Genomic DNA, 25805 nt, shown 5'->3' with positions numbered 1-25805 from the left:
ATATAATACCTAAACTACCAGAGTGCCTGAGTAGTTGAGCCCAGTCCACAACAGTATACTTTTAACCAGACCTATCAATATATTGTTATAGGGAATGCTCATTAAGAAAATTCCTCTACTAATGCAGATCAACAACTGTTCTGCAATTTAGGGAGCTGCTTGGAAGACTGAGATGTTACGTGATTTGCACATGTTGTGCCAGGCTTTGTTTGTGTCCAAGGCAGGTCTTCCTGACTTTGGAGCTATCAGTGAAGACTTCCTGACTATTCTAGCTAGCCTCATTATTGTATTTCTCTAGTCTTCGGCCCTTGTCAGCATTTATAATACAATTTTTAGCATTTATGTTGTCTTTCCTTAGATTTATCTGTACAACTAGTTTTTCTCAAATATTTATTGAGTACTTTATATGCAAGGCATTGTGCTTCAGGGAATACCCAAAAAACCCTCTCTGTCTTCTGAGGCTTAAGTGGGAGGTGGGGATGGGGACCACGGGATGAGATTACAACATTTACACAGTTAAGTAAATAAAAGGTAATTTGAGTGGGAAAAAGAGCACAAATAATTGGAGGGAGGGAGATGAATTCTAGAAATACTTCAAGAAGGAAGTAGCACTTGATGAGAATGGAAGTAAACTAAAAATTCTAAAAGGCACAGGTTAGTAGAGTACATCTCATTCTTGAGAGATTGTGTAAAGACAGAGATGAGATATGGAATGCTATGTTGAGAAAACAGCCAGAAGACCAGGGTTTTTGGAATGAAAGGGTGTGATAAGAAATATATTTAATAAAAAGGTATGCCAAGATTTGTACCTCAAGATTGTCAAGAACTTTAAATAATAATTTGAGGAGTTTGTAGTTTCTTCTGAAAGGGTAAGGGAATCACTGAAAATTTAATCAGAAAGGTATGGGTAGACCTGTGCCTTAGGAAGATTGTTTTCATAGCTATACATAGGACATATTAGACTGAAGAAAAAGTGGAAGAAGGGAGGATCAATTAGGAAGCTACTGCAGTAGCCCAGACAAGGAATTGTAAGAGTCTGATTCAGGGTAGTGGGTACCTCTGAACAGATAGAAGAGAACGAGTGGGGAGAGACCTTGTGGAGGCAGAATGAATCTGGGGCATGGAGAAGGTGGGTGGCTGAGGCTGATGGTGGCCTCAACAGAAATAGCAAAGTTTGGAGGAAAATCAGATCTTCCATTTTGGATATGTTGAATTTGAGATGCTTATGGAACATGCAGGGAGAGCAGTTCTGCAGTTAGTAATGTGCAACTCAAGTTCAAAATAGTGTTTAGGCCTGGATATATAAATTTGAGAGTCATCAGCATTTAGATAATTGAACTCACCGGAGATAACAAGATAATAGAGAATGTTTACAGAGAAGTGCTTACGATACAGCCTTATGGATGCCCGTATTTATTGATTCAGCAAAGGACATCGAGAAGGAAATGAGTAAGATATGGAGATGAACTAAAACAAAGCAGGAAGAATAATGTCCAAAGCTTCAAAGAAGCCAAGAAGAATGAGGTCTGAGAAAATGTCATTGGATTTAGCTGTTGAAGTTACTGGCAACCTTGGAAGCAACTAGGGAGACAAGTCTGGGCTTGGAATCAGAAAGACTGGAGTTCAAATCCAACCTTAGATACTTGCTAGCTGTCTGACCTGGGCAAATATTTAACATCTGTCTTCCTCAGTTTACACAAGTAAAAAGTGAGGATAATAATAGCACCTTATGGGGTTGTCGTGAGGATCAAATGAGATAGTATTTATAAAACATTTAGTATAGTGCATATTACACGCTAGCCACTTAATAAAATGCTTGTTCTCTTCCCTTTGCCTCTTGGAAAGAGTAGTTTCAGTAAATTAGTGTCATTAGAAATCACATTGATGGTTTTAAGAAATGGGTAGTGGGAAGTGAGGAAATAGAAGCAGCCTTTCTAGGTATTTGGTTCTGAAAGGAAGAATTGAGAATCCTACTCTTGGATTACAGGAACTGGAGTAGGTCTCTGTGGACGGCCCTGAGGGCAATTGATTTGTCCCCACCTACCTCCTAGTGAGAAAGAAAGAAAAAACAAAACTCCTTTGACAAACATATATATTCAATCAAAATAAATTTCTACATTGTCCATGTCCAAAAAAATTACCTCATTCTGTACTGTAAAGCCTTCACCTCTCCATCAGGAGGTGGGTAGTGTATTTCATCATTGCTTTGTTCTGAGTTCAGTCTGTCAGAGTTGTTTGTCTTTATGATATCAGGGTCTTTGTACAAATTGTTCTCCTAGTTCTGCTCACTTTACATCAGGTTATACAAGAGTTCCCAGGTTTCTCTTAAACCATCCTCTTCATCATTTCTCATAGAACAATAGTATTCTAATATGACAGAAATGAAAAATTCTGTCATATTTCTATAACATAATTTGTTTAGCCATGCATCAGTTTATAGGCACTCCCACAGTTTCCAGTTCTTCACCATCTCAAAAAAAAAAGGGAGGGGGGAAGCTCTACATATGTCTGTGCATCCTTAGTTAAAATTTTGTTTTGCTTAGAAACTAATCCATCCCTTAATCTATTATCTCTCTAATTCCCCTGTCTCCCTTTACCTTCCTGTTTTCTCTGTTGAGGGACATCTACTTCTGTACCCACCTGTGCATATGTGTATCTCCTGTGATCTTTTCAGATGAGTGAAGTTCAGGTGTCAGCTGCCTCCTTCATTCAACACTTCCATCTTGTTTGTATAGACGTCTACTTAGGCACCCCAATCATGTGAGATAATTTTCCCTGTACTTCCTCTGCCTTCCTTTCTCTTTCTCTTCTTCTTATAAGATCATCAAGATATAATAGAACCACTCATGAGCCTTCTGTCTTTATGACCCCCTAATGATGACAGTTCATAAGGGACATACATATCTCCACATATTAAAATGGAATCCATTTATCTTGTTCAGACTTTTTTGATCATTCATTTTTAGTTTTTTGTTTTTCTTGACTCCTCTGCTTACTCTTCAGAGTTTCTACATGTATATGTATACATATATGTGTATATATATTCAGTTGTGTAGTACAGTGTGTGTATACATACACATGTGTATATATAAACATGTGTGTGTATATATATATGCATACACACATGTAGTGCACAGTTAAACTGAACTTCATTCATGTGAAACTGAAACAGAATAGGATCTAATCTAGCTAGTAAGTGTTTGAGGCCAAATTTGAACTCAGATTTTTCTGACTCCCAGCCCAGCACTTTTATCCAGGATATTGTCCCATCTAGCTGCCTTCAACTGTTAATTCAGTGGCATTTTCACAGATCTCATTCTTGGTTTCTTTGCAGCTTTGAACATTATCCACTATAATGGACTGGAGAGCTTAGAATATGATATTCTAGAAGGCAAAGTATATAAAGTGGTGGCTGGCAAAATGTATGTGACTCTTCAGCACTTGAATTCGTTCTTTCTAGCTGCTTACAGCATTTTTCCACTGACCTGGAAGCTCTGGATTTTTACTAAAATGTTTGTGTAAGTTCGTTTCTACTTTGCCCCCTGGTTCTAATTAATATGACTTTCAGGAAGTCCAGTGATTCTTAAATTAGTTCTCCTTGATTTGTTTTCAGTCTCTTGACTTTGCATTTTTGTCTCATGGAGTCATTAGCTTCTATTTTGTCCATTCTATTTTCAGGGAGTATGTTGCTTGGGTAAAGTTTTTATTATTTTTTTGTCAAACTATTTATTCCCCTTCCAATCTTTTCTTCCATAGAAAGAAAAAAAATGTCTTTTGATTTCTTTTCTAACTTTTTCCTCTAATGTTCTCAAATTATTTACAAAGCATTTTCAAATTATTTTTTTAACTCATGCTTCATTTCTTTTTTTTTAATTTAACTTTTTTATTTTTAGTTTACAACACTCAGTTCCACAGGTTTTTGAGTTCCAAATTTTCTTCCCTTCCCTCTCCTCCCCAAGACGTCATGGAATCTGATATATGTTCTACATATACCTTTGCATTAAACATATTTACACAATAGTCAGGTCATAAAGAAGAACCGTGATCAATGGAGTGAATCATGAGAAAGAAGAAAAAAACCAAAAAATATATATATAGGAAAAAAAAAAGAGAGATCCTCGTTCGTACTCCATAGTTCTTTATCTGGATGTAGATAGCTCTTGAACCTTGTGTTGCTGAGAAGAGCCAAGTCTATCAAAGTTACTCATCATGGAATCAATGTGTCTGTGGTTGTATACAATGTTCTTCTGGTTCTGCTCCTCTCACTCAGCATCATATCATGTAGTTCTTTCCAGGTTCTTATGAAGTCCGTATCTTCCCCATTTCTTATACCACAATAATATTCCATTACATTCATATACCATGACTTGTTCAGCCATTCCCCAATTGATGGGCATCCCATGGATTTCCAATTCTTTGCTACCACAAAAAGAACTGCTATGAATATTTTTGTACATATGGATCCCTTTCCCCCTTGTGTGATCTCTTTAGGATACAGCCCTAGAAGTGGTATTGCTGGGCCAAAGGCTATGCACATTTTTATAGCACTTTGAGCATAGTTCCAAATTGCTCTCTAGAATAGCTGGATCTGTTCACAACTCCACCACCAATATAACAATGTTCCAGTTTTCTCACATCCTCTCCAGCTTTTATCATTTTCCTGTTTTATCATTTTAGTCAATCTGACAGGGGAGATATGGTACCTAAGAGTTGTTTTGATTTGCATTCTCTGATCAATAGTGATTTAGAGCATTTTTTCATATGCCTATAGATATCTTTAGTTTCTTCCTCTAAAAACTGCCTGTTCATATCCTTTGACCATTTCTCGATTGGGTAATGACTTGTATTCCTATAAATTTGGCTCAGTTCCCTGTATATTTTAGATATGAGGCCTTTATCAGAGACACTAGTTGTAAAGATTTTCTCCCAATTTTCTTCTTGCCACTTAATCATTGTTGCATTGGCTTTGTTTATACAAAAACTTTTAAATTTAACATAATCAAAATTATCCATTTTGCATTTCATAATGCTCTCTATCTCTTGTTGGGTCATGAATTCTTCCCTTTTCCATAAATCTGACAGGTAAATTATTCCTTGCTGTCCCAAATTGCTTATAGTATCAGCCTTTATTGCTAAATCACGTACTCATTTTGACTTTATTTTGGTATACGGTGTAAGATACTATGCCCAGTTTCTGCCATACCATTTTCCAATTTTCCCAGTGGTTTTTGTGAAATAGTGAGTTCTTATCCTGGAAGCTGGATTTTTTGGGTTTATCAAAGATTAGATTGCCATAGTCGTTAACTACTGCAACTTGTGCACCTAATCTATTCCACTGATCCACCACTGTTTCTTAGCCAGTACCAGGTAGTTTTAAGGACTGCTGCATTATAGTACAGTTTAATATCTGGTATGGCTAGGCAACCTTCCCTAGCATTTCTTTTCATTAATTCCCTTGATATTCTGGACCTTTTATTCTTCCAGATGAATTTTGTTATTATTTTAACCAGCTCTGTAAAATAATTTTTGGTAGTTCCATTGATATGGCAGTGAATAAGTAGATTAATTTAGGTAAGATTGTCATTTTTATTCTATTAGTTTGGCCTAACCACAAGCAACTGATGTTTTTCCATTTGTTTAGATCTGACTTTATTTGTGTGAAAAGTGTTTCGTAATTGTATTCATATAGGCCCTGGGTTTGTCTTGGAAGGTAGACTCCCAAGTTTTTCATAGTGTCTATGATAACTTTAAATGGAATTTCCCTTCTATTTCTTGATGTTGGGCTTTGTTAGTAATAGATAGGAATGCCGAGGATTTATATGGGTTTATTTTATACCCTGCAACTTTGCTATAGTTTTTTATTACTTCAAGTAGTTTTTTACTTGATTCTCTAGGATTCTCTAAGTAAATCATCATATCATCTGCAAAGAGTGACAACTTAGTTTCTTCTTTGCCTATTCTAATTCCTTCAATTTCTTTTTCTTTTCTTATTGCTAGAGCTAACATTTCTAATATCAAATTGAATAATAGGGATGATAATGGAGATCTTTGTTTCACCCCTGATCATATTGGGAATGGATCTAACTTATCCCCATTACATATAATGCTTGCTGATGGTTTTAGGTAGATGCTGCTTATAATTTTAAGGAAGACTCCATTCATTCCTATGCTTTCTAGTGTTTTTAATAGGAGTGGATGTTGTATTTTGTCAAAAGTTTTTTCTGCATCTATTGAGATAATCATATGGTTTCTGCTAGTTTTGTTGTTGATATGATTAATTATGCTGATAGTCTTCCTAATACTGAACCGACCTCTTGCATTCCTGGAATAAAACCTACCTGGTCATAGTGTATTATTCTCGTGATAAATTGCTGCAATCTTTCTGCTAATATTTTATTTAAAAATTTTGCATCAGTATTCATTAGAGCAGTTGGTCTATAGTTTTCCTTCTCTGTTTTGACTCTTCCTGGTTTGAGTATTAATACCATATTTGTGTCTTAAAAAGAATTTGGTAGGATTCCACCTCTTTTCCCAAATAGTCTGTAAAGTATGGGAATTAATTGTGCTTTAAATATTTGGTAGAATTCACATGTAAAACCATCAGGCCCTGGAGATTTTTTCCTAGGGAGTTCATTGATGGCTTGTTCAATTTCTTTTTCTGAGATGGGTTGGTTTTTTTTAGGTATTTTACTTCCTCTTCTGTTAACCTGGGCAATTTATATTTTTGTAAATATTCATCCATTTCGCTAAGGTTGTCAAATTTATGGACATGCAATTGGGCAAAATAATTCCTAATTATTGTTTTAGTTTCCTCTTCATTGGAGGTGAATTCACCCTTTTCATTTTTGATGCTGGTAATTTGGTTTTTTCCTTTCCTTTTTTTTAATGAAATTGACCAAAGGTTTATCAAATTTATTGGTTTTTCCATAAAACCAGCTCTTAGTTTTATTTATTAGTTCAATAGTTTTCTTCATTTCAATTTCATTAAGCTCTTCTTTGGTTTTCAGTATTTCTAATTTGGTATTTAATTGGGGATTTTCAATTTGTTCTTTTTCTGTTTTTTTCAATTGCATGCCCAATTCATTGATCTCTTTTTTATCTATTTTAGTCATGTAAAAATTTAGAGATATAAAACTTCCCCTAAGAACAGCTTTTGCTGCATCCCATGAATTTTGGTATGTTGTCTCATTATTGTCATTCTCTTGAATAAAGTTATCTATTGTTTCTATGATTTGTTCTTTGGCCCACTCATTCTTTAGAATTAGATTATTTAGTCTCCAATTAATTTTTAGTTTATCTTTCCATGGTCCTTTATTACAAATAATTTTTATTGCATTATGATCTGAGAAGGATGCATTGACTATTTCTGCCTTTCTGCACTGGATTTTGAGGTTTTTAATGCCCTAGTACATGGTCAATTTTTGAGCATGTGCCATGTACTGCTGAGAAAAAAATATATTCCTTTTTATACCCATTCAGTTTGCTCCAGAGGTGTATCATTTCTGCCCTTTCTAAAATTCTATTCTCTTCCTTAACTTCTTTCTTATTTATTTTGAGATTAGATTTATCAGGTTCAGAGAGGGGGAGGTTATGGTTCCCCACAGGTATTGTTTTGCTGTCTATTTCTTCCTGAAATTCCCTTAACTTCTCTGAGTATTTGCACGCTATACCACTTGGTACACATATGTTAAGTAATGATGTTGCTTCATTGTCTATGCTGCCTTTTAGCAGGATATAGTGTCCTTCCTTATCTCTTTTAATTAGATATATCTTTGCTTTTGCTTTGTCTGAGATTAGGATTGCAACCCCTGCTTTTTTTACTTTAGCTGAAGCACAATATATTCTACTCCAGCCTTTACCTTTACCCTATGTGTATCCCCGTTTCAAATGTGTTTCTTGTAAACAGCATATTGTAGGATAATGGTTTTTAATCCATTCATCTATCTGTCTCTGTTTTATGGGAGAGTTCATCCCATTCACATTCACAGTTATGATTACTATTTGTGTCTTTTTCTCCATCTTATTTCCCCCCATTCATGCTTTTGTTTCTCCCCTCTGCCTTCCACTCCTCACAAGAGTTTTGCTTTTGACCACCGCCTTCCTCAGTTTACCCTCCCTCTTGATTCCCTTCCCTTATCTTACCCTTTTCCCCTTGCTACTTCTTCCCTCCTTTCTGACCCATCCTCCTTCTTTCCCCTTACCCTTCCTACTGCTTGTAGGACAAGTTTGATTTCTGTACTTCTCAGAGTATGTTATTCTCTTCTTGAACCAAATCTGATGAAAGTAAAGCTCAGATATAGCTCTTCTCCCTCCCTTCTTTCTCTCTACTACACTGTTTTTGTGCCTCTTCAGGTGATGTAATTTACTCTTTTCTCCTGCCTCCTTACCTCTTCTCCCAGATCCATCCCTTTACATCCCTTAATTTTGTTTTTTATCATCATATCAGTTGTTATATACTGATATCCACAGTCTATGTATATCCCTTTCAATTGTCATAATAACTGTACTGTTCTCAAGATTGACACACATATATATAAAACACATATAAAACAATATAATCCTATATATGGATATAAACAGTTTGCTCTTATTGATTAACAAGGGTTTCCCCCCCCCCCCTCGTTTACCTTTTTATGTCTCTCTTGAATTTTGTATTTGAAGATCAAATTTTCCATTGAGCTCTGGCCTTTTCATCAGAAAGATCTGGAATTCTATTTTTTCATTAACTGTCCATCTCCTTGCCTGAAAAATTATGCTCAGTTTAGCTTGGTAGTTGATCCTTGGTTATAGTCCAAGCTCCTTTGCCTTTCAGAATATCATATTCCAATTTCTCCTGTCATTTAATGTAGAAGCTGAAAGATCCTGCGTGATCCTGACTGTAGTTCCGCAGTATTTGAATTGTTTCTTTCTGGCTTCCTGCAGTATTTTCTCCTTGACCCAATAATTCTGGAATTTGGCTATAACATTTCTTGAAGTTTTCAGTAATGACTGTTTGGCCCTCTGGTTCTAGGGCAGTTGTCTTTAATGATTTCTTGGAAGATACTGTCCAGGATCTTTTTACCATCATGGCATTCCAGTAGACCAGTAATTCTTAGATTGTCTCTCCTGGATCCATTTTCCAGGTCATTTGTTTTTCCAATTAGATATTTCATGTTTTCTTCTATTTTTTCATTCTTTAGACTTTGTTTGACTGACTCTTGATGCCTCTTAGAGTCATTAGCTTCTGCTTGCTCAATTCTAATTTTTAATGAAATGTTGTCTTCATTTTGCTTCTGGGCCTCCTTTTCCATTTGGTTTATTTTACTTTTCAGGGCATCATTTTCTCTAACTAGATTCTGAATCTCCTTAGCCATTTCGCCAATATTACTCTTTAAAGTTTTGTTTTCATCAGTGAATATTTTTTTCCATTTTTTTTCTTTTACCTTTCTAATTTGATTTTTAAAATCCTCCTTGAGCTCTTCCAGGAATGCTTTTTGGGCTTGAGACCAGTTCACATTCCCTTTTGAGGTTTCAGATGTGGGCATAGTGTCCATGCTGTCCTCTCCTGAATTGCTATTTTGATCTTCTTTTTCTCCATAAAAAGAATCAATAGTCCTCAGCTTCCTAAAGTTCTTCTTCATGTTAGTTAATGTTTTCCTGGCTTTAAAGTGGATTTCTCCTTCTGGGTTTTAGGGGGCTCTGTCCCAGGCTTCTTGTTTTGGGAATTGTGGGTATAGTTATTGACTTTGTGTATTATGGCCTTCTGTTTCCTGAGGTGTGGGGGAGGGGTGGTTTGTCTGCTGGAAGTCTCCTCTTCCCTTAGTGCTGTGGTACAGCCTTTTTCTGTGCTGATGTCTGATATCTGCCAGTTCCTCTGGCTATGGGAAGGCTCTTCTGGGGTCCTGGTGTTGATATTGCTGGCTCCACTATGCTGAGGCTCAGGAACTCCCACTGTTCTGCTGAGGTGGAGCCTGCTGGGACACCTCTCTTCCTGCACTAGTCTCCTTCCACCACTCCAATAAGGGCCCTCCCCCCAACTTCTCAAACTAAAAGGCTACTGCCCCACTTCTGGCTCTTCTATTTCAAAGTTTCTCCTGAAGGAGTATGTATTATCTGGGTTAGGAAGGGAGGGAGAGATGAGAGCCTTTTTAACTGTCCATTATGGCTCCCGGAAGTTCAGAAAGGCATGTTTCAAACCTTTAGGCTGCTGGTTGCAAGCCTCTGGAGTAGTTGTTCTCCTGGCTGCAGGCACTGCTTCTTCCTGTAGCTCCAGCAGACTCCCGTCCTGTGCTGGGAAGCATGGGAATCACCTCCAGTTTGTTGCTCCCAGAGTTCTACCAGCCTGAATCGCTGGCTGAATTCCACAGCTGCTTCAGCTTTGGTGTGGTCTGGTGCAGCTCCGCATGCTTGGCCCTCTCCCAGCCTACAGATCTGTCCTGTCGACCCTGAGAACTCTCCTGGCTGTAAATTTGCCACACTCAGTCTACTAATGGCTTCTAACTCTCTCAAATCTGCTCAGATTCACTTTTTTAGAGGTATCTGACAGAATTTGTGTGAGATCTCCTGTAAGATGCTGTTTTCATGCAGCCATCTTGGCTCCACCCCTCCACTCTCATGCTTCCTTTCTTCTTGGAATTCTGATTGAATTAGTGCCCAGCCTATGTTTTTCTTTGAGATTTTGCTTGTAGCTATTTGGTCTTCTTCTGGGTTTGTGTCTTGAGTATCCCTATCACAATAATAGCTTTTATAGTGGGATTTTTTTTTAATTTGCTTATTCTTCCAGCCCTCTTCCTGTCTAGATTTAATGTTAGGAGTAGACTCTGAACACTTTTGGAGAAAATACCTGAACTCGTCCTGCTGCTCCTTTCTTTGAATATTATTAGTTATATTATGTGTTGTGTTATTCCGGGATCTAAGGGGCACAGTTTAAACTGGTAACCAACAAGCATTCAGTGCTCCCAGGGAAAAGTCTGATTGCTGCCCCCCCAAGTCCAAGCAACAAGCCTGTGGGCATGCCCATTTTATTGTTTTAATAGATTACTGTCCCGCTCAGCCACTGTTCATTAGCTGGAAAGCTCTGCTGGTTCAGTGAAATAATTGGCAGCTTCCCTTTTATCTTATATTCCTGCCCTGGTTATTCCTCTGACTAGGTTAGAAGTTAGAACTGAGATCCCACTTCACCCCTAGTGCCTGAGCCACACAGATAACAGCTTACTTTCGAATTTGTAACTTGGTCGGTATACAACCAAGCCAGGAAAAGCTCCTCACCCTGGAATGCAATAGGTTGCCTCAGTCCACCTCCAGTCTGTGACCAGGAACTGGGTAGTGATCAGCAGTGTTGTCAGTTGGCACCAGTTCTTGCATCCTACTCAAGTTTAGGCCCTTCTCTACTGCATCTGGGGCCTTTTCTTACCCTGGAACACAGCTTCTCCCTATGCTAGAATGTTCAAGGTTAGCTCCTGTCACCACTGCCCACAGACTTCTTTGTCTCCTTATTCTGTTGTGGGATGGAAAAGTAACCCCCTATAATTCTTTTCTCACTTGAATAGGTTTCATGATCAGGATTCAATTTGATGTGTTTTTTAGATCTCTTAGAAGGAGTTTTTTGAGAGAAAGCTTGCTGTGTCATTCTTCCTGCTACTCTGTCATCTTGGCTCTGCCTCCCCCCAACTCCACTTTGACCGTACTGTGACTCTCTGCCAAGCCATATTGAAGAATATTAGGGTGGGGTAGGCCTGTACAGAGACAGAAACCAAGGAGGAAGGAACAGTTGGTGGTGCAGGGGAGTTTTAAGTTAAGAAAAGAGGAGAATAGGGAAGCTGACAAGTGATTGCTTCTGGTCCTTTGCTGAGGGAAAGTGGAGAAAAGGCAGTGTGGTAGTTTTGAGAAGAGAAGGCTGGAAGTACTTACTGCAGAGAATGTGATAGTAAAATCAGCACAGAATAAAAGGATGACAGTGTAGCTGTGAAGGCTTCATTGAAATTAGATAAAGTATATTCATATCAGTCCCAGTTGGCAGAATTTCATGGCTTTTTTCAGGAGGTTTCTTTTGTATAGGTAAGTTATCAGCAGAGAAGGTGGATGCTAGAAATAACCCACAGTTAGAATTACTGTATGTTGTTTTAGTATGATTCAGTGGTTATATTTTGGTTCTTCACATGTTACTGCACACATTTTTGTTAGTTCTTCATTTTTTAAACTGTGGGTGGTGATTTTTATATTTCTGTAGAAGAAACCTAAAGGCATGGTTAAAATAGAATAACCAAGATACCATGTATCACACGGAGATGCCTCTTTTCTAGAGAATGAACCGTGTGGATACAGTGTTGTTTTAGGGCTTATCACTAAATGCCAACAAAAAAAGGAAACAAACTTGGTGTTACTACATGTAAGGTGGTATAGGAACCATAGAACTGTTATTTACTGTTATTCCCAATCCTATAGAAATGAGCTGCACAATTGAAAAGGCTCTTGCAGATGCTAAAGCGCTTGTTGAACGATTAAGAGACCATGACAATGCAGCAGAATCTCTGATTGAACAAACTACAGCTCTCAACAAGCGAGTTGAAGCAATGAAACAGGTTTGTATATCTATTTTTTTATTTCGTTATAAAAGCAAACATTCATTTGTTTTAGATGTGTCTTGAACTGCATTGGTGTTTAGTTAGTACCTTTTTGCATCTGTAATTCTCTAGCTGTAGGAGAGGACAAACTACTGCTAGAGAGCCGTATCAGGGCCTGTGAGCTAAGAATGGCTTTTATACTTTTAAACGCAATAAAACTTTATTTAAAAATGTAAAAATAATTTTTAGCAGCCCTAAAACTTAAAAGTAATTTGCCATTTTAAATTGAGATCTTAACTTTAAACATTGGTATATGCAGCTTATTGCATTTAATGTTTATATTCAGTTTTAACATATTTGGGTACAGATAGTCTCACCCACTTTTTTCTTATAGTTGGGTTTCATGTACTTTTTCTTCCAAATAAAGTTTGGTGAGTCACCTTCAAAGCTATCTAATCCAAACCCCCTCATTTTACAGAGGAGGAAACTGAAATGTAGGGATTTTAAGTGACTTGCTTTCCCTGAGTTTACACAGGTAGTCAGCTTCAGATGCAGCATGTGAACTGAAATCTTCTGCCTCTAGAGGCTTTCTACCAAGGCTTCTATTAAATGCCTGTATGCTTTTTATAATTTGGAGAAGTAATACATTTTGTCCCTGCTGACATACTTGTATGAAGTACAAGAAATTGATATTGCTTATGACTGAGTGACTAAATAATTCTTTTTAATTATAGTTTTGTGTAGTAATGCATTTCTGTAATCAATAAAAAATGCACTGTTAGAAGAAGTACTGTTGTAATTTTTCATTGTGGCAATCCTTCCTAGGACATGGGTTTTCTAGAACTATTGGCATTAAAGCAGGATGCGTTCACATTTTCTCATCTTTTAAATAGGATTTTACAGCTTAGTAACATGCCAGAGGCATAGTATTTCTAGTGCTGGAAAGTTATTCAAGTACTCTGAGTACATACCCCAGGTGCCAGTGTACTAACACACTTCCTGATAGTTATTCTTTTGTCCTGGTAGAAGTTCTTCACCTTCTCTGTTTCCATATAGATAAGAAACAGTCCTCTTACAGCAGGTTCATTTGTAAATTGTAAGGAATGTATTTTCACATTGAAACATTTTAGTTAAATTCCCAGGCCAATCCATAAAAATTTGCTTAAAATCTATAGTACCTACAATCCTTAGTACTATAGAACCTGAATACCATGTATAACTGGGAAAAAGCCTATGGAGTTCCAGGCTCAAATGCCAGAGACCTATCATCCCCATGTTAACATGCACTCTGCCCTGCTCTTGTGCTTGGCAGTGTGAGAGGGGAAGGAGCCCCACTAAGACTTCAGATTTGGTTGATAGTGGAGTGGTTTACCTTGGTAGGAGATTCCTAGCTTATCCAGCTCCTCAACTCTGAACTCCAAAATATAGGGCAGTACCTTCTTATCTCTTCTTCTGAGGGTCCTTGGATGTTGTTTAATGCATTTTGAGTATTCTTAATTTTAAGCAAATTAAATTCACAGAATTCTAAAGTTATAGAATTTTTTCTTTTTAAAATTTTTTTTTATTTTCAGTTCTAAACTTTCTCCCTTTCTCTACCCCTCCCCTACCCATTGAGAAGGCAAGAAGATGTTTTTGTTGTTGTTCAGCCATCTCTGGCTCTTGATGACTCCTTTTGGGGGTTTTCTTGGCAAAGATACTGGAGTGGTTTGCCATTTCGTTCTCTAGCTCATTTTATAGATGAGTAAACTGAGGCAAATAGGGTTAAGTGCCCAGGATTACACAGCTAGCAAGTGTCTGAGGGCAGATTCAAACTCAGGTTTTCCTGACTTCAGGCCCAGCACTCTCTCCACTGCCCCATTTAGCTGCCCTCACAATACCAGTTAAACCTACGAAGTCATTCAAAACATTTCCATACATTAGCCATGTTTGGAGATGGGGAGGGAGTTGGAATTAAAACAAGAAAAAATTTAAAAACAGAAAAAAATATGCTTCAGTGTACACTCTGAATCTGTCAGTCTCCTCTGGAATTGTCATGGATCATTGCATTGATCAGAGTTGCTAAGTCTTTCGTAGTTGATTATCTTTACAATCTTGCTGTTTCTGTGTAAATTTTTCTCCTGGTTCTACTCAGTTCACTCTGCATTAGTTCATATAAGTCTTCCCAGGTATTTGTGAAACTATCTCCTTTTTTTACAACACAATAATATTCCATCACATCCACATACCGTAATTTGTTCAGCCATTCACCAGTTGATGCACATCCTCTCAGTTTCCTAGTCTTTGCCATCACAAAAAGAACAGCTTTAACATTTTTGTACGTGTGGGTCCTTTTCCTTTTTTGTTTGCTCTCTTTATGGTATAGGCCTAGCAGCAGTATTGCTGGATCAAAGGATATGCATAGTTTTATACCCTTTTGGGCGTAGTTCCAAATTGTTCTCCAGAATGGTTGGATCAGTTACACCAACAGTGTATTAGTGTACTTTTTTTCCATCTCTCCTCCAGCATTTGTCACTTTCCTTTTCTGTCTCAGCCAATTTGATGGGTGTGAGGTGGTATCTTATAGTTCTGATTTGCATTTCTTTGATTATTTGTGACTTAGAGCATTTTTTCATGTGACTATTAATAGCTTTGATGTTTTCTCTGAAAGCTGCTTGTTTGTATCCTTTGACTATCATTTAGGGAATGGTTTTTATTTTTATAAATCTGACTAAGTTCTCTGGTTATAGAATTTTAAAAGGAGGAAATCTCAATTGAGAGTTTCAGATTTTAATATCATGTTAGGTCAGATTATATACTGTTAAAGTATAATTCTGCAGCCCAGTTCCACTAACAGCAAATTCCCAAATCAAAGTTCTAGGAGCAGTTTCTAGAGATTTTGGGAAATTTTTCCTTTGTCTCCAGTAATCAAGGGAAATCACAGCAGTAATAGCTTGATGTCATAGTTGGAAAATTGCTGCAAAATACACAGGTAGTAAACTATAATTTCCAGTATACTTTGGGGATAGGTCAAAAGTTTTCATTTCAGTGCTGTGGGGACTATTTGCTTAAGGAATGCCACTCTGATTTCTTAATGTAAGTCAGTAATAAAATATAACTTTTCAGAAATTTACTATATAGCAAGCTTTTCAAGAATACATAAAGAGTCATGTAGTATATAGCTTCTATCAAATGAATTAGTAGAACAGACTAACATTTACATTTTGTTACTGTAATTATCTAAAACAGTTAATGCATCTCCCTACCTGTTAGTGATGTAAGTTCTGTACTGTAAACAGTTCAATGAACTGAATGTCAAAATGAATAATTTTTCAAATTAATAATAAAAATTATATAAAAAGAGAACTGAGAATATTTTGTCTCATTTGCATATATATTATAGGAATTTTCACAAAGAGGCACTGTGCCATAATGGATACAAGGCTAGCATTAACCTCTGAAAGACCTGGATTCTATCTAGTCTTGCCTTCAGTATATGTTAGTTTTGTAACCATGGGCAAAGGAATCAACTTTTCAGTGCACCAGGTAGCTTTCTACAAGTTGTAGATGAATTGCTAAATTATATTCATGGAAAGAAGGGAAATTCCACCAAGAGTTCCCCTATGCCAGTAAAATCACAGCTCTTGAACTCCTCATTTACTGATCTCACTCCCCCAAAAAAAGGGCCATTCAGAGAGTAAATTGCTTATTGAGTTGTAAGAAATAATAACTGACATCAAAAAATTATGTTCCAGTTTTTTTCTTAGTAAACTGAATATTTCTTTTATGAAATTATTTTTTCGTCTTCGATCTTTACAAGTAGTATCAAGAAGAAATTCAAGAACTCAATGAGGTTGCAAGACACCGACCACGATCTACATTAGTTATGGGAATTCAGCAGGAAAACAGACAAATCAGAGAATTGCAGCAAGAAAATAAAGGTAAGTTAAAGTGCTTCTACTTATGAGAAATTAAGAGTGAAACCTCTTCAGTGGCTGTGAGACTGAATTTTCTGAGTTTAAAATATATCAGTAAATTTTTGTAGTGATTTTTATTATAAGCAAATACCGATATAGATAATTGAACTTGCTTTGCAATTATTTCCTTTTAAAGAAATTAATTTCAGTACATTAAATATCTTGATATTTTTGTCAATTTAAGTCTACATCAGGATTCTTTGTCCATTTCTTACCATTCGTTTCCCCCTCATAGTTATGCAATACAGCATATTCTGATTTTCTGGTTCTGCTTTAATTGCTTTGCATTATTTTACAGTATCAGAGAATTTTAGAGTTAGAAGGCAATTCACTGGCCATATATAGTCCAGCCCATGTCTGAATAAGAATCTCATCTACTGCATACCTCTTCTCTCACTCATTTATTTTCTTCTCACTCCTCCCCTTGAGAAAGCAAGAATTAAAATACCCATTTTGTATATATGAAGTCATACAAAATGTATTTCCACATTTTTCATGTTCTGAAAGAAAAAAGGCAAAAAGAAAAAATATGCTTCGATTTCCACTGAGATCCTAATTTCTCTATCTGGAGTAGATAGCATTTTTCATCAAGAGTTCTTTGAAATTGTGGTGGTTCATTTATTATCTTTACAATCTTGTTGTTTCTATATAGTTCGTATAGGTCTTCCCAGGTTTTTCTGAAACCACCCCGTCATCATCATTCACTTTTCAGTCCCTTGCAGTTTGACTTCTGACTCCATCGTTCAGCTGAAACTGTTCTCTCCGAAGTTAACATTTATTAAATGCTTACTATATGCTGCTACCCACTGTGGTAAACGCTGAGGATACAAACAGAACAAGCTCGATAGTCCCTCCTCTCAAAGAACACGTACTTTTAATTAGAGTAAGCAGTATATAAAAGACAGTTCAGCTCCAGGGCAGATTGAAAGGCCTGGCAGTATTAAGGGTCAGCAGCAGACTAGATGACAGTGCTGGGGGTTGGTAGGGCAGATGGTAAGTCCTGGAGGACTTTATGAGGTAAGGTGTGGTGGTGGAAGAGTCAGCCACTACCGTTTCTTCCAAGCTTTGTGAGCAGGCAGCAGCTCACGGGGCCTGGGCATCTCAGGTCAGGAAGGCAGCATGTAAATGTGGTAGGAGGGAGAGGGAAGGGAAGTGATGGGTGAGGGGGAATGGTCTTCAGTGTCAAGTTATCCTGAAGGGGCTCTGGGATGGCCTGGGGGTTGGGAGAAGTGGCAAGAAGCAAAGACAAGGAGGAAGAGCAGGAGGACCTAAGAGAATAGGATTGCTTGAAAAGGGAGTTGAAGCCTAAGTAATTGAAAAAAACAGTGAAGTTCCTGGAGAACAGATAAGCATTCTTTTCCCTTAAAGACTGAGAGGCAGAGAACTTACAGAGCAGAATATTGCATACATTGTCAGATTCAGTTGGATGTTTTTGTTTGTCTTTGTCACAAAGACTTGAAATGACTATAATGTAAAGAGAAATGACATCAGTGAAATTTGCATTTTTGTCAAAGCCATGGAATTTGCTGGCAAAGGTCATTAATGACGGAGAAAGCTCTTTTAGTAAAGTGGTGAGGACAGACACAAAATTGTACTTTTTCTCCTATTTCTAATACTGTACTGAACCTCTACTTATGCCTGCAGGTTTATCCTCAAAATATAATAGGCTTCATGCCCAGAGTGCTACCTCATTTTCTACAAATTAGCAGAGGCAGCAAAGAAGCAACCGTTCTCCCCAGTACCCTTTTCCTTTTCCTTTCTGTCTGCACATCACCTTTACCACAGCCTATTAGTGATCAGCATCATTGGTAGCCCTTTATCCCCATCTCCCAAAAAAACAGTACAAATAATGGTAGGCTCTTTGCTTTGGATTTTATACAGCTCCTGCTTACGACCCAGAACCTCTGTTGTTACATCCCACCACATCATGCCCAGTGACATTGACCATCTTACTTGCAGCCACTCATGTCATTCATTCATTCAGTAAGCATTTTATTAAGTGTCTGCTATATGCAGGGTAGTGTGCTAGGTTCTGAGGGAGATACAAAAATATGATTGCTGCCTTCAGTGAAACGTTTATTCTAGTAGGTAGGGGATATTGCACATGAACAAAGTACCATAATGCATGGAAAGTGCAAAAAAGGTGCAGAGAAAGTGTTCTGTGTGGTCCAAGGAAGGAAAAGACCATTACTGACTTAGAGGAGGAATATAATTGGTACTTGAGCTATGCTTTAAAGGATAAGGAGGATTGCACCTGAGAACCATAGGGTTGTGCATTCCAGGTGTAGAAAATGATCAAAGTAAAGGCATGGAGACAAACAAGTAGCATGTGTTAATTTTATAGAATCTGAGTTCAAAGAACTTATTAGAGGTAATTGGTCTAATTCCTTACCTAAATCATGCTTAATGGATTGCTTCCCTATCTTAGTATTTTGGAATGCTTCTCTTCCTTCTAGATTCAGCTTAGTTGCTGTCCTCTCTGTGTATCCTCCCCAATTTCTTCCAGTTAGAAGTAATTCCTCTATCCCCAGTATCTCAGTCCTCTCTGTTTAACCTTTTTTCCCCCTACTGTTCACATTTTAACTTGTATATAGTCATTTGCGTATACTTAATGTCTGTTTTAATTGAATTAAATAAGTCTCATTTGCAGGATTTCTAGTAAGTGATATCCAAACTCAACTTGAAGACTTCCAGTGTAAGGGATATATCAAGTCAGCCCATGCAATTTTTTAATGGCTCTAGTTGTTAAGATCTTCCTTTATATTGAACCAGATCTTCTTTCAGCTTTTGCCTATTGGCACTAGCTCTATCCATTCATGCTAAGGAAAAAATAAATAAAACTACTAATATATGATTACTAGTATACTAGTATATGATAATCCTTTAAATATTTAAAGACAGGTTGTATTTATCTAAGCCTTCTCATCTCTAAGTTAAATCATTATGGAGATTGTAGGTAGTCCAGTTGGGGAGGAAATGAAGGATCAGACTGTATAGGTGGTTTCACAAACCCAAAACTTGAATTTCAAGCCGAGAAAATTATACATTAGTAGGAAGTAATAGGGTCAACTATTTATTGGCCCTGACGGATCATCATTTCTCCCATATATAAACACACACACACACACACACACACACGTGTGTGTGTGTGTATTTATATATATAGATATACCCTTTAGTGAGAAGTGTGGATTTACATAGGGATCATGCATAGGTTATACACAGTGGTAGTATTTGTGTCCATGGCACACAACAAGTGCCTCTTATGTAGCACTGTTGGTATCTTCTAGTGATGTTACACTGCTCTCTGCTGACAGTCAAATTTATGCTACCCATCTTTAAGGTCTCTTAATACCATACATTCAAGTTACTTTGCTTAGTACTTTTTCCCTGCAGGGAGAGGATACTGCCCAGCCAGCTCTTTTAGCCTGCTCCACCTTCTTTTTCCAGAGTAAAATAATCAGTTGATGAGTAATCTCTTTTTCTGTTTGCATTTTCATCGTTTTAACAAAAGACATCTTGATTTTTAGAAAATTATTTGGGTTTTTTTGTACCAAAAGAATTAACTTTGCCTTTTCATTCCAAAATTTGAATAAAATGTATTTCGATTTTTGATAGAATTACGCACATCTCTTGAAGAACACCAGTCTGCTTTAGAACTCATAATGAGCAAGTACCGAGAGCAGATGTTTAGGTTGTTAATGGCCAGCAAAAAGGATGACCCAGGTATTATAATGAAGCTAAAGGAGCAACATTCCAAGGTATTTTTTTTCTTTTTTGTCTAAACGTTTAAAAATTAAAAAGGGACCTATGGGGTAACTTTATTTGTTTTGTTTTGTTTGAATTAAAAAAAAAACACTCATGAATAACAGCAGCCTCATTTAAACAATACACATATTGTCTTTTCAACTGTAATTTCTTCCATTTGTATTCTTTATCTCCAAATTTGCAAAGCGTTTCTCACATTTGATCTCCTACCTTAAATTCTGATGTTTACTTTTATCTTTTATATGGTGTATTAAAACATAGAGTCTAGTTAGGGAAGTACAGATAAGTCTTTATTCAAAATTCTGTTTTTCTAAGATTTGAGTATTTAAAGAATATTTTGATCTCCTGCCTTGGTGTATTTCAAAATGACTTACAGAAAATGAAAATATTGAAAACTCTAGGGAAAAAAGAAAACGGCAAACAACAGAATGGTGACTTTTTCAGATGAATTTTAAACCCTTGAGACTTAATATGAGATATTATCTTTAAGTATTGAGACAGCTTATTACTTATCCTGGAGGAACTTAATTTACCTGCTCTCAGAATTTAGCAGTTGAAAATTCAGAAGAAGAATAAAAAGGCTTTTGGTCCAGAATTTCTTTAACAATAGCCTTCATCTAGATCACCAAGAAAGTACAATTATCAATTTACCTTAATTTCTGTGAGATGAAGAAGCAGTGCTTTTAGCAATTCGCTTCTTTTGATATTCATGGTTCTGTTGTCTAAGAAAAGATTGGGAAGATAGACTGACTAATGCTAACCTACATTCTTAGGAGACTGTCATGAAGAATAATTATAATTAATATTCCTTTCTCACAGCTGAACAAATAAACAGCAAGATAAGCAAAAGGGAAGATCTAGAACTGAACAAACTATTTAAAAATATAGAAGCAAAATACTTACAGTGCCTTCTGAATGAGACCACTAAAGAATATACATATTTCGAGCACCACATAGCATTTTTATAAAAATAGATCATGTATTGGGGAACAAATTGCAAATAAATGTAAAAGTAGAGTAGTATTAAAGGTCCATTGTGGACCATAATGAAATAAAAATAGTAATCCATAGAGCACAAGCAAAAGCTACAACCTATAGAAATTTAATATCCTAAACAATGAGTGGTTCAAAGAACAAATCATAGAAACAATAACTACATGAAAGACAATGATAGTGATGAAACAACTTAGCAAGATTTCTGAGATAAATCTATTCTTAGAAGAAAAATTGTATCCCTAAAAGCATACATTAAGAAAATTTTACAAGGTATGGCTAATAAACCGAATATACAATTTTAAAAGTTAGAAAACTAACAAGCAAATTTAATACAAGCAAATAAAAGAAAATCTTGAAAATTAGAGAAGTAATAAATTGGAAACCAAAAAGACTATGGAACTGATGAATCCAATTAAAAACTCATAGCTATTCAGCTAAAATATGGCTCTTGGGGAAAAATAAACAAACTAGATAAACCTTTAACTTAATTAAAAAGAAGAAAGGTCAGTCAAATTAACAAAAATGAACAGGTAAAATCACAATGTAGAAGAAATAAAAACAATTACCAGAACTTATTGTATACAGTTAGATGTCAGCAAACTTGGAATCCTGTGTAATAGAGGATTATCAACAAAACTATAAAATAACTAATAACAGATCACTGAGTAGTGAGTGATTTTAATATAATTTCAGAAAAGGAGCTATTAGCAGCTGTTAAGGAACCCCGGTCCAGATGGATGTACATATAGTTAAATTAGATTAAAATGAACCTATGCTGTTCTCAGGAATTGAGAAAGCATTTTACCAAACTCCTTTTTTGGAGAAAAATATAGTCCTAATACCTAAACTTAATAATTTCCATTAGATTGTGAAAGACAAAGTCCCATGAAAGACGGAGGCTTGTTTTTATATCCTTTGTATCCCCAGCACTTAACATAGTGCTTGGCACACAGCAACTATTAAGAAGTGTTTGTTGACTGACTAAACTGGGAAAGCATAAAGCAAAGAGAGCTATAGACCAATATCTCTAATGAATATTTATTTTAAAATGTAAGTTAAATCCTGGCCAAAGAATTATTGCAATTTATTTGAAAAATCGTGTTCACCATGATCAAATTAGATTTTTAACATAAAGGCTCTGGTGGTCAACATTAGGAAAATTAACATTCATTTTTAAAATCCCAAGCCACATAATAATTTTAATAGAGGCATAAAAAGCCTTTGAAAAAAACAACTCACTTATGATATTGGGGAAAAAAAAAACCCTACAATGTATAAGGACAAAAGAATCTAAAACCAAAAGTAAGGACACCTCCTTTTCCCTCTGTTGTTTGACATAGTTCTGAAAATGCTTGCAATAGCACTAAGACAAGAAAGAAACAATAGACAAAAAGAACACCAAACTATTTTTGTCCTGTTGGCAGAGGACAAGAAGGTTTACTGAGAAAATCTTAGAAAGTCAGCAAAGAAACCAATAGAAACAATAGCATCAGTGAAGTTATAGGCTACAAAATAAACTGACAATAGCAATTCTATTTAGTAATAACAAAAGCCAGGAGGAAACAATAGGGTTGTCCCATTCACAAAAACTACAGAATGTATAAGATAACCTGGTAATCAGTTTACCAAAGTACATTCAATACCTATATTGTCGCAACTATGAAACAGTACTTCAAGAAATAAAGAGCAGGTTAAGTAACTGCAGAATTATTCAGTGTTCTTGGTCCCTCTTGCCAATATAACCAAAATGGCAGTAATACTAAAGTAAAATCATAGATTTAGTACTGTGCCAGTCAGACTACCAAAGGGGCACTTTACAAAGCTGGACAGAAAATAACAAAATTAAGGAGGAATAAAAGATTGAAAATATCAAGGAAAATAAGGCAAAAGGGCAGGAATGAAAAGAGAATAGTACTTACCAACTCCAAACTGTATTATAAAACAGCCATCAAAACCATTTGGAACTGGTTGGAAAAATTTAAAAAGTACATCAATAGAATAGACTAGACAAGGAAGAATGAGAAATAATGAAACTTAATAACTCAGTATTCAATAAAATCTGAAAAAATAAATTATTTAGGAAAGAGGTTTAACAAGAATTTTTGAGAAAACTGAAAGACAGTCTGGCAGAAATTAGGTTTAGACCAGTATTTTATGCCATAATCTACAAGTTCAAGTGGATACCTGACCTAAATACTAAAGTTTATACCATAAAAAAATGAAAATTAGTGAAGCAGGTTAAATACTTTTCATAAGCATAGGTAGTATCTAACTTCTTATTGAAAGGGTGAATTGAGACAATAACAAAAAATAAAATAAATAATTTGGGTTACATGTACAGAATTAATTCAGCCTAATCATAAGGGAGACATTTGACTCGGGGGACAGGATGACTCTTTGCATCAAATATTTGTAATAAGAGCTTGATAGATATGTAGACATCTAACAATATATAAAACCAAAAGCTATTCCCTAATAGATAAGTTGTCAAAAGATATGAACAAATAGTTATTAGAAGAATTGCAACATTTTCAGGGCCCGCTTGGACTGGCTGCATGCATGGATATTTCTGCTCCTGCCAGCTCAGGCTACCAAACTGCCAGGCTGTGTGAGGAAACTGAGTCACACAGTAGAGAAGTGATCACATAGGTAGCATGTGGCAGAACCAGGCTTTAAAACTAGAGCCTCTTACTCAAAGTTCAGCTCTTTTTCGACGACATCATGCTGCTCATTGTGAAGAATGTGCTTAATGAGGACAGCCATAAAAAGTTACAATGGCTGACTCTGAGACCCTTCACTATCTGTTTGAAAGTCAGATATAGAAATGTGCAACTGAATGTGGGAGACTGTGCTCTTGTGGAACTTGCTGAAACCTGGTGAAAGATACCAACCCTGTGAACCATGCCCATGGAACCACCTACCCTCCATCCCACTCTTCCTTAAATCTCCATTGTGCCATCTGAAGCCTCTGTCCTATTACAACTATAATTATACCTGTAACAACCCAGTGCTAACACACTGCCCTTCATGCTTAACCTGTTTCTACCCTAATCTACATGCCCTATTATATATTTTGAATACAAAAAAAAAATTGCAAACTTACAACCATATGAAAGAATCTGCCAGATCACTAATATTAAGAGAAGTACAAATCAAAAAAATCTCTGAGGTTTCATCTCACACCTACAAATTGCCAAAGATAACAGATGGGAGTAGTGGAAAGACTAGAACACTCATGCATTATTGGTAGCACTGTCAATGGATCCAGCCAGTCTAGAAAGCAAGATGAAATTGTGCAAAGAAAATGAATAAATATTCATTTCCTTTGCCTCAGAGATTCCACGGTTAGGGATATATTGGAAGAAGGCCAGTGGCAAAAAGAAAGGCCCTGCATTCCACAAAATATTTATAGTAACACTTTTTGTGTTGGCAATGACCTGGAAATAGCCATCAGAGAATGACTGAACAAATTGTGATGCCTGGTTATAATGGAATATTACTGTGCTGTAAGAAACAATAAAGATGATTAATACAGAAAAGCATGGAAATACAGTGAAGTAAAATTAAGTAAGCAAGCAGAACCAGGAAAACTATACACAGGGACAACAACACATCAGTTGAAAATTAAAAGCTGTGAAATTATAATGGTCAATCTTGGCCCAAAGGAGATGAGACATATCATCCCCACTTTTCTTCAGAAATGAGGGACAGTCCCCTCAAACTTTTTCAATATTTGGTTAGTTTTGCTTAACTTTTTTTTTAAATAAGAGGTCATTCTTGGGGGGAGGGGCAATAGGAAATGGTAACAAAAACAAAAGATATCAATTAAAAATATTTTTAAAAAAATAAGAAATCCCTTCCTATATGCAACTTACTGTAAATTGGTATTTCTTGTTTTCCACAGGATGGAGCCATAATTATTCAGTTAAAATATTAATGAAGAAATTGATCCTAACTGGGTTGCTATCTATGCAACAATTGACTGAATAAAGTTGTCTTTTATACTTTTCATAGTATTTAAAATATAAGTAATGATTATTGGAATGTCTTTTTAACTATCTGAATTACTAAACTATATCATTAAAGGCATTAAAGTATTTCTTCGTTATTTGAAAATAACTTTGTGTACTTAGAATAAGAATCGCTTATTACTGAATGGTTGGCCATGGGGTAGTTTTTTTGGCCACAATAGTTCTTAGAAAAAGTCTGTGAAAGTTTTCTGTGTCACTGGAGGGAGTACTCAGAGAGATGAAGTTACAGTTTTTTTGCATTTATGAACCTGAGAATTGGAAGAATGCAAAACCTAAAAGCCATGGGGTGCTTAGTCTTAATCGATTTAAAACCCCATATATATATAGTTCTTTAGATAATTTGTATAACAGTAATAATTAATCAACAACCGTTACTTAATTCAATAAAACAATAAATTGAATAAATTTACAAAATCTGGAATTTTATCTAAATGTAATCCTTGGAAATTAAAGTAATATTCTCACTGGACTGCAGAATAAGGTAATGCTAAAAGCATATAATGTTTACATTAGAA

General features: G+C 36.1%; 1 protein-coding gene across 3 annotated transcripts in view; it reads left to right on the top strand.

The window, feature by feature from the left end:
• FGFR1OP2 (FGFR1 oncogene partner 2) overlaps positions 1-25805 on the top strand; it is a 38848-nt gene that overhangs the window by 6513 nt on the left and 6530 nt on the right. For all 3 annotated transcript variants that reach the window (XM_036758963.1, XM_036758961.1, XM_036758962.1), the window contains exons 2-4: positions 12424-12560; positions 16342-16459; positions 20114-20256. In XM_036758963.1, coding sequence (XP_036614858.1) covers positions 12426-12560; positions 16342-16459; positions 20114-20256 — 396 coding nt within the window. In that variant the 5' untranslated portion in view covers positions 12424-12425. The remainder of the gene's footprint in view (positions 1-12423; positions 12561-16341; positions 16460-20113; positions 20257-25805) is intronic.

The sequence above is a fragment of the Trichosurus vulpecula genome, chromosome 5 (genome assembly GCF_011100635.1).
Source record: "Trichosurus vulpecula isolate mTriVul1 chromosome 5, mTriVul1.pri, whole genome shotgun sequence".
In the NCBI taxonomy this organism is placed as follows: domain Eukaryota; kingdom Metazoa; phylum Chordata; class Mammalia; order Diprotodontia; family Phalangeridae; genus Trichosurus; species Trichosurus vulpecula.
The sequence above is the reverse complement of the archived record's forward strand: the minus strand, read 5'-3'. Positions and strand labels throughout refer to the sequence as shown.